Raw genomic sequence first — 9423 nt, forward strand, 5'->3', positions numbered from 1 at the left:
GATGCAATATTTGCACCCATGGAAGCAAAAGCAAAAGAACTATTTATGGAACGAATATTTTCCATGAAATTTTTACTGTCAGAATCTTCGTTTGTCATTAATCTTTTTAAATATGCTGGGTAATATAAAAAAATGTGTATCATTTGGACAGACTTTGCCTTTGCTACAACATCGAGTAAATTCCCCATCGGATGGTTTTTCATCCGAGAAATTTAGTGATAGGCAAAATTCACATCGAACAGACATTCCACCACAACTATGTTCAAGAATTGCATCCTCATGTACTCCATTTTCGCTGAGAAGGCAGTTCCTACCGGTATTGGTAGTACTTGTTGATGACTGTTCTCTAGACATATTCTGTCGTTGCCACCACCTTCTTTCTACTTCAAAGGCACATTGGTTTTTAGACATTTTCTGTCGATGATGCCAGTGTTTTTCGGCATCAGAGTAACATTTTTCCAATAGCTGGTCTTCAGATACATTCTGTCACAGGCGCCACCTTCTTTCAAATCAGTCGCACGTTGCTCTTCAGACATTTTCTGTCGATAACGACGGAATCTTTCGGCTGCAGAGCTACGTTCTATCAACAGTTGTTCTTTAGACATAGTTCCACCTCCCTGCTGTCACGGTCTGAGATGCAAGTGAATGAGAATCCTGGCTGTCAGGCCGCTGAGAGCTGTCTGACCAACAGCTGATTCTGTGGGGGTGGGACTTCCTCCTCCCTGCCGTAAGTTTCCACAGTTGTGATGAGGAAGCTGGGGTGACAGAGGGAGCCACGCCCTCCAAGCCGCCCTCTCTCTTGCTCTGCTCTATGTCCAGCAGCCTCCTGCTCTGCCAAGTCTTCCATACCTCCCACTCTCTGCCCGCTCTCCCGCTCTGCTCCCCGCCGGCAAAGGTCTCGGGAGACTGTGGGCGTGGCTAGGCATGGCCGGCTTCGCCTCCTGGGGCCGGTGATGGTCCCGGGAGCCCATGGCCATCGTTGCCTCCCAGGGCTCTTGAACCTGCATTGCAAATTAACCCACTATCTTTGGCAGGTTAATTTGCATACTCACGCCTGATTGGCTGGTGGGCGTGGCTGGTGGGATGGACAATTTGCATCTTTCTCTTTTATTAGTATAGATGGGTAATTTGTATCGTATATGACTTAATCTCAATAAAACTGTTACCCCAAAATATTATTATCCTGTTTACAGAAAAGAAAAAGGGAAATATGAGATTGTTCTCTGTAAATTAATTAACCCAGTTGTTTGTTTGTTCATTCATTCATTCATTCAATAGGTACTGTTTTAGATCAATTGGTTCTTAAGTCTCCTGCTTTATTCTACAATAAAATGAAATCTAGCTTATCACAACACAGAAAAACCTATGATAAACAGTTTCTTCAGTGACTTTTACATATAAGATCTTTCATGTCATTAAGCAAGCAAAGTTACTGAAATACTCTCAAGCTCTAATTTTTAAGAATTACAGGAAAAATGTAAAAGGTAGCCAATAAGTAAATATATATTAAGTCTACTAAACTGATCTAGCTATTTGAATTTGATCTTAAGAAATCAGTACATAGTTAACAAATAGGTAGGAGAAGGGAAGGTGAAGTGCATTCTTTTCTTACCTGATCCAAATGCCTGTCTCTCATGAGTTCATACTCATTTTGTAGTGTGTGCTGGAAAAGGGTCCAGATGATGTGTTCTAGTTCTGGGTGGTCAGACAGAAGACGTGCACATAGTGTGTTTAGGCGAAGATATGCTAGTCGGTACACTTGAAGAGACAAGAGGAATTAGTTATGTTTAGTGTTCATCTTGAATTATCAGTGGATTTTTTAAAAAACATTAAATGGCTACAGCCATATGCTGTTAAATGGAACTTTAATAATATCTACACTTCTACCACTCTTTCCCTTATGAATAAATGATTCCTAGTCTTAGCATAGTGCTAGGTAAAATAATACTTGCTGAATTGATTATTACAGCATAAAATTGAGACAGAGTGGAAGGTAAAAGAAAGAAGATCATAAGATATGATCACATAGGGTCTGTTTCAGTTCTGTTGGTAACCACTCAGCAGAGATGTTAAAAATTCTATTGGTATTCAAAAGGGAACATTGTTTTTAAAAATGGAATTTTCAGTGTCTTAAATTTTCCAACCCTAAACACAAATACAAAGTGTATTTATCTATAAAATGCCAATGGAGCATACTCTGTTGAAAAAATGGTAGACTTGTACCACTAAGTGGTAACATGACTGTGATATAAACTTTATTTAGAGATTACTGTATTAAAAATACTACTGGAATACAGGGTTGGAGAAAAGAAATCCACAAAATTGAATTTTCCTCCATCTACTTTAAATATGAATACCCTTGGTTTTAAATGTACCATTAAAAGACTTGCATAAGGTAATCAGAATATTTTAGTTAACAATTTATCCCAGTGGTTCTCAAACTTTAGTGTGCATCAGACTTGCCAAGAGTGCTTGTTAAAACAAGATGTTTTGTGTTTTTTTTTGCTTCATCCTAGAGTTTCTGATTAAATAGTTTATTTTAATTTCTACAACTTTCTAGGTAAGTTGGACTCTGCTGGTTGGGGACTACACTTTGGAACCACTGCTTTTGTAAGGGCTGTCTTACAATATTTCTGACTTTAATAAATCAGAAAAAAATATTTAACACAGAGAAATCTGGCCTTTCACTTTCCTTTAAAGAGCCTCAAGGGTGTGTACACTTGTGTGTATAAACACATGCACAGACATACAAACCAACCTCCTTGTACTAGCATACACACATGATCAGAGTGCTATTCAAGCTGGTTATTAGGAAATGTGCCTGTACTAGGGCACAGCACATTGTGTACTCTCATATACATCTGAACACCTGAACATGCACACCTGAACAGCAAAAGCAATATCAGGAGCAAGTATTTCCAGACATAAATTTAAAATCATAACAACAGCAGCAACAATAACATTTTTCTGAGTGCTTACTATGTGCTAGGCACCGCTGCAAGCATTTTATGTATTAATTCATTTAATTCTCTCAAAAAATCTATAAGGTAAATTATTATAATTATAAGGTAGCTTATCATTTGTATGTTACAGATGAGGAAACTGAGGCATAGAGATATTAAGTGTGCCCAAGGTCACACCTAGTAAGCAGAATAACCATGATTTGAACCTACTCAGGCTGGTTTCAGAGTCCATGCTCTTGAAAGTAATCATCTACTAACCTTTTTTGTAAAAGAGTGAGAGGGAGGTAGATTTCAATGGCTTCTGAGTCTGGAAGGCTGAGGTTGCTTGTGCCTCTGCATTTGCAGTAGAATTTACACGTGTAGTTGACCCTTTTTTCTTTGGGGATCTTACAGGAGAAAGATACCTAGATATATTCAAAGGAAAAGTCTTCATATATGTTTGCTAAAAACCTCTCTCTCTCCCTCACCCCTCTCCTTCCCTCCCTCCTTCCCTCCCTCTCTCTCTCTTTCACACACACACATACACACACAGTTGTACACATGAATTCAAACACACCTTGTATATTTATTCTGTTGTTCTGTTATTCCTTGAACAGACTATTTAAATATATAATGAAAAATATAGCTTACTAGGCAAATTAAGTTTGTCATTATCATTTCTAACTCTTTAATAAATGGCTTTTCCAGGTAATTACTGCCATGTTGAAAAAAACTACATAGTATATATGTTCAATTTTAATAATTATAGTGGGATTGAGATCATAAAATGACTCCAGCTTAAAATAACAAGTTATTATACTAAAATAGTATTGTCATTTTTCTTTCCTCTTAAAAAATGTCTCATTAATAACTGTGGTTCATATCTGTACACATACATACACCCATCTAAATTATTTAATACAGATTTCTATGAATTAATACTTTAGATAAAATTATCAAGGCAGATTTACACCTGTATACTAAATACAGGATGGAGCAAGAGTAAGCTTATAGTTGTTTGCATGGAAAATAAAACAATAATATGTAAATAATAATACAATAATAAACTGTGTTTCATGTACTCACAACTATAAACCTAATTTCCCCCATCCTGTATGTCAGACATAAATCTCAATTTCTTTTTCTTTTTATGTTTTTGTTAATCCTCACGTGAGGATATTTTTCCACTGATTTTTAGAGAGAGTGGAAAAGGGAGGAAAAGACAGAAACAGTGATGTGAGAGAAACACATCAACTGGTTGCCTCCTGCACGAGCCCCAACCAGGGCCCTGGCTGGGGAGGAGCCTGCAACCAAGGTACGTGCCCTTGACTGAAATCAAACCCAGGACCCTTTGGTCCAAAGGCCGATGCTCTATCTACTAAGCAAAACTGGCTAGGGCAAATCTCAATTTCTGACATTCTACTGATGTGTTGCCCTTTATTTTACAGGATAATCCAAGTCTACTTTCTAATTTTACATTAGTAGCTAAGAAATAATTCTGAGCAGGAAGTAGGATTTGTACTTTATCATGGATGTTTCTACTGCATGCAATATACTAACTAATACACTAGGAAAAGGGAATCACCATCATAATGATTTCATAAGTACCAGATTTAGTCTATTATCAATGTTGGATTCCCTTCAATTCACTATCCTATATAATAGCCTAATATGCTGTGTCTGGTCATCCAGTCAGCTGTTCAACCAATCAAAGCATAATATGCTAATTATATGCTAAGGCTGCTCAACTGCTCACTTTGATGTGCACTGACCACCAGAAAGCAGACAGTCAACCGGTTGCTACGATGTGCACTGACCACCAGGGAGCAGATGCTCTGACCGGTAGGTTAGCTTGCTGCTTGGGTCCAGCCAATCGGGACTGAGCAAGATGGGTTGGACATGCGCTGGAGCCCTACTGCGGTCCCTCCCCGGCTGGCCAACCTGCCACGTCCCTCCCTGGCCCCGATTGTGCACCGGTGAGGTCCCTCGGCCTGGCCTGCACTCTCTCACAATCCAGGCCCCCTTGGGGGATGTTGGCGAGCCAGTTTTGGCCTGATCTTGCAGGCCACTCCCCTCAGGAGGGTGTCAGATGCAGGGCTCATGGCTGGCGACCATCGCTGTGGCGGCACGAGCCTCTCTGATCGAGACTGATTGGGCATGAGCCTGCTGCAGGCACAGTGGGGCCGGGATGAGCGGGAGTGACAGGTAGGAGCTGCAGGTGGCATTGGACTGTGGGTTTTGGCCTGATCCCCACAGCCACCCCAAGGGACCCCATCCATGCACGAATTCGTGCACTGGGCCTCTAGTCTATACTAATAAAAGGGTAATATGCTAATTAGACCAGGAGCCCTTCCAGGAGACTGGGCAGGGAGGGCAGTTGGGGGCCATGAGGCCGGCTGGGGAGGGCAGTTGGCGGCCATGAGGCTGGCCGGGGAAGGCAGTTGGGGGCAATCAGGCTGGCAAGGGGGGGGTAGTTGGGGGCAAAGCAGGGGGTGCAGTTGGGGGCGAGCAGGCCGGCAGGCCCACAGGGATTGGGCCTAAACCAGCAGTCGGACATCCCCCAAGGGGTCCCAGATTGGAGAGGGTGCAGGCTGGGCTGAGGGACACCCCCATCCCCCCTTCCATGAATTTCGTGTATCGGGCCACTGGTATATATATAAAAGCCTAAGCGACTGAATAACCGGTCGCTATGATGTGCACTGACCACCAGGGGGCAGACGCTCAGTGCAGGAGCTGCCCCTGGAGGTCAGTGCGCTTCCACAGCCAACCTCTTATGGCCGGCCAACCTCCTGCAGTCCCTCCCTCCAGCCGGCTAACCTCCCGCGGCCCCTCCCCCCAGCTGGCCCGATTGCCCCGATCACCGGCCAGGCTGAGGAACCTCACATGTGCACCAATACGTGCACAGGGCCTCTAGTTTGTCAAATATTGTAGAATGACTGAACTTGGCTAGAATTTAATCTCCTTTGAGTTCTAGGTGCAAATATTCAATTATGTACTGGACTTCACTACTTAAATCTCAAAGTGGAGTTCTTGATTTCTTCCCCCTGTTTCTCCCATCTCAATAAATGGCTCTGCATTACATCCAGTTTCTTAAGTCAGAAACTAGGAGTTATTTCTAATTTATTTTCTTAGTTCTTTAAAACCAATGAAACACCAAGTCCTATTAAATCTTCCTCTAAAATACATCCAAGATCTTTCCATTTCTTTCTCTCTACTGATTGACATACCTTAGACCATGTCACCTATATCTCTCACTTGGACTATTGAAATTATCTCCAAACTGGTCTTTCTACTTTCTTCCTTGCTCCGTTTCTTCCCCTCCTGTAACCCTACCAGTACTTTAAACAGCAGCCAGAAAGTGGCCCTGTGAAAAAAAAAGTATAGCAAGCTATAACCCTGCTTAAAACTTTAATGCTTTCCCATTGCCCTTCAAAATCCAAACTCCTTCTTATGGGAACATAGCCCCAGTTTAGCACAACCTCGTCTTGTACTAGTCTCCTCTTGATCACTTTACTCCAGCCACACTGAAATTTCTTTCTGTTCCTCAGACCAGCTAAGTTTGATCTGTTCTAGGGCCACTGCACTTGCTGTCTGCTCTGTCTGGAATGCATACCATGCAGATTTTTGCCTGGCCAGCATCCACTTGTCCTTGAGTCTCAGGTCAAACTTCATCAGAGAAAGCTTCCCTAAACATTCTATCCCTCTCTCATTTTTTTTTTCTTTCACCATGCTCTTATTATTCTCATTACAGAACTTACTGTACTCTAAAATCATCCCATGTATTAGTTGACATGTTCACTGTCTATTTCCTTCCTCCAGAATGTAAACTCTATGAGGGGAAGGACCTAGTCTACCTTATTCACCTCTGTATTCCTACTGCCTAGAACAATTATTGACAACTGCTTTGTTATATGAAAGAAAAAGATAAGGCTTGACTTACTTATATTAATATATTACCTAGCAAACAAATTTATATGTGTAGGCGAGGCTCCGTATGCTAGAAATACAAGCTAGCAGGGAAACGACATCTCTGGAGAACAGTGCCTGCGCTAATCGGGGAACACTGTAATATCAATGCCTACACAGAACTCGACAGAAACATAACATTAGGTACATTTCTATGAAAAGCAGTGCATCTAGAACAGCCGTGGGCAAACTATGGCCCGCGGGCCGAATCCGGCCCGTTTGAAATGAATAAAACTAAAAAAAAAAAGACCGTACCCTTTTATGCAATGATGTTTACTTTGAATTTATATTAGTTCACACAAACATTCCATCCATGCTTTTGTTCCGGCCCTCCGGTCCAGTTTAAGAACCCATTGTGGCCCTCGAGTCAAAAAGTTTGCCCACCCCTGATCTAGAATGTTTAAGAACATGGGCTTTGGAGTCAGATTGCTTGGGCTTGATTTCTGTGGACTTTTGGCAAGTTACCTTATTGCTCTAATTCCTATTTTATAGGTAACTGAGGCTGATAGCAATATCTGCTACCTTACAGGGCTGTTAGGAAGATTAAATGGGAAAAAAGAAAGAATCTGAAGTACTTAGGTAACTGTTCAGCACATAGTGAACCTTCAGTAAATGTTAGCTATTGCTTTCTTCTTCCATCATTATCATAAACTAATCAACTGTTTTAATCTCATACACCACACTAGTCCCTGTGCCTATCCCATGCTTCACTCCAAATGCACTGATCTAAACTCCCTATAAAATGTTTCCTGCTTTCCTGGCTATTAAGCTTTGGAATTCATACCATTTCTGACTCTTAGAACACTTTTCTGTCTCCTCCATCCTCTCCAGTTTACATGTTGAAATCCTATTCCATCTCTAAGGCCTATTAAATTGGTATCTCTGCCATGAAAACTGTCCTCATTACACCAGACCTGAGTGATTTCAGTTACATTTTGTACCACTTTAATTATATGACCTTTATTCGAGTCATGCATTCTATATTCCTTCTTCTTGAAAGCAACAATGTCTTATTCAAAATTCTATTCCCTACAGCTTTACTACATAGTATCTCACATTATACTATGCTCAAATCCATTTGTAGGTCGAATAGATAGCACAACATATATTCTACTTACATATCTGCTGCAGTGTGATTATTCTGGAGAGGAAGGTTGAGAGTACAAGCAGATTCAAGGTGGTCACCTGGTCCTTCTCGGTCCTTTGCTTGTTTAATAAGATCAAATAAAGGTGAATCCTATAGGAAACAAGATGATATTAAAACAACACTGGTAAGTATGATTTTCCCATTTACATATCAAAATAATATTTTTGACATGACACTAATTTAGAAGTAAGAATGAGATCTTTTTTAAAAAAATATTTTTATCGATTTCAGAGAGGAAGAAAGAGGGAGAGAGATAGAAACATCAATGATGAGAGAGAATCATTGATTGGCTGGGGATTGAGCCAGCAACCTGGGCATGTGCCCTGACTGGGAATCAAATTGACTTCCTGGTGCACAGGTTGATGCTCAACCACTGAGCCACGAGTGAGAACTTGTTTTCCACTTTGAGAATACCAAGTGCCAATTTCAGTACTATATACACACACACAAAAAGGACTAGGAAAATGTATATCTTTAAATGTTCATATTAATAAAAAAATTTTAAGTTAGAAAAAAAAGACAGAAAAAACCCTTAGAAAGTAAAAGGAAGGAAATAAAGATATGAGAAGAATTTAATGAAACTGAAGAAAAAAATAAAATACAGTTTGATCAACATACCTAATAATCGGTTCTTTGAAATAATAAAATGAAATAAACTAGCTGTAAAACTGACTAAGAAAAAGAGACAGATAAAGAGTATTAACAACAAAAAGTGGGACCTTCATCAAAAAGATTAGAAAGATAATAGGGAATCGTTATGAATAATTTTATGTCAATATATTAGAAAACTTACATCAAGTGGAAAATTCCACAAAAATATAAATTAGCAAAATTCAATAAAAAAAGAAATAATATAACCTCAATAATCCTATAAACTATTAAATAATTGAATCAGTAATTTAAAATTCTGGCTTCGGAGAGTTTATCAATAACACATTGACTACCAAGAATAGCATCAAGGAGAACCAAGATGGTGGCGTAAGGTACAGACCTGTGCGTGATGCCTCCCACAACAACATTGAAAATACCAACTATAAGACAAAACAGCTATCATTCAGAACCATGGGAAAGGGACGGCCTTGCAGTGGGTCGGAAAGCAAGAGTGGCTTTCTCGCGGAGCTGCTCGCCGGCACTCGGGGACTCGGGGACGTGGAGTCGCAGAGAGGCAAGGAGTCACGGAGACGCCATTGCTGTTTGCTCCGCCCTGGTGACTCCCTGAGTCCCTGAGATACTCAATTTACATCCCCGCCCAAGCTGTGCCAGTGGCACAAAAGGAACCACATGCGCTTTTGCAGCTTAACCCAACAAACTGCAGATTTCAACTCCTCGCACCCATAAGGGACACACTCAAGAAGCAGAATCAGGTTC

The 9423-nt window shown here is 40.7% G+C and overlaps 1 protein-coding gene across 2 annotated transcripts in view; it reads right to left on the reverse strand.

Moving 5' to 3' along the window:
* The window catches only part of RB1 (retinoblastoma 1), a 218450-nt gene that overhangs the window by 19092 nt on the left and 189935 nt on the right, over positions 1-9423 (reverse strand). For both annotated transcript variants that reach the window (XM_014537215.1, XM_014537214.1), the window contains exons 17-19: positions 8027-8145; positions 3222-3367; positions 1613-1758 (exon numbers count right to left, since the gene is read on the reverse strand). In XM_014537215.1, the coding sequence (XP_014392701.1) occupies positions 1613-1758; positions 3222-3367; positions 8027-8145 (411 nt within the window). The remainder of the gene's footprint in view (positions 1-1612; positions 1759-3221; positions 3368-8026; positions 8146-9423) is intronic.

Source organism: Myotis brandtii, unplaced genomic scaffold, assembly GCF_000412655.1.
Source record: "Myotis brandtii unplaced genomic scaffold, ASM41265v1 scaffold174, whole genome shotgun sequence".
Taxonomy (NCBI): Eukaryota; Metazoa; Chordata; class Mammalia; order Chiroptera; family Vespertilionidae; genus Myotis; species Myotis brandtii.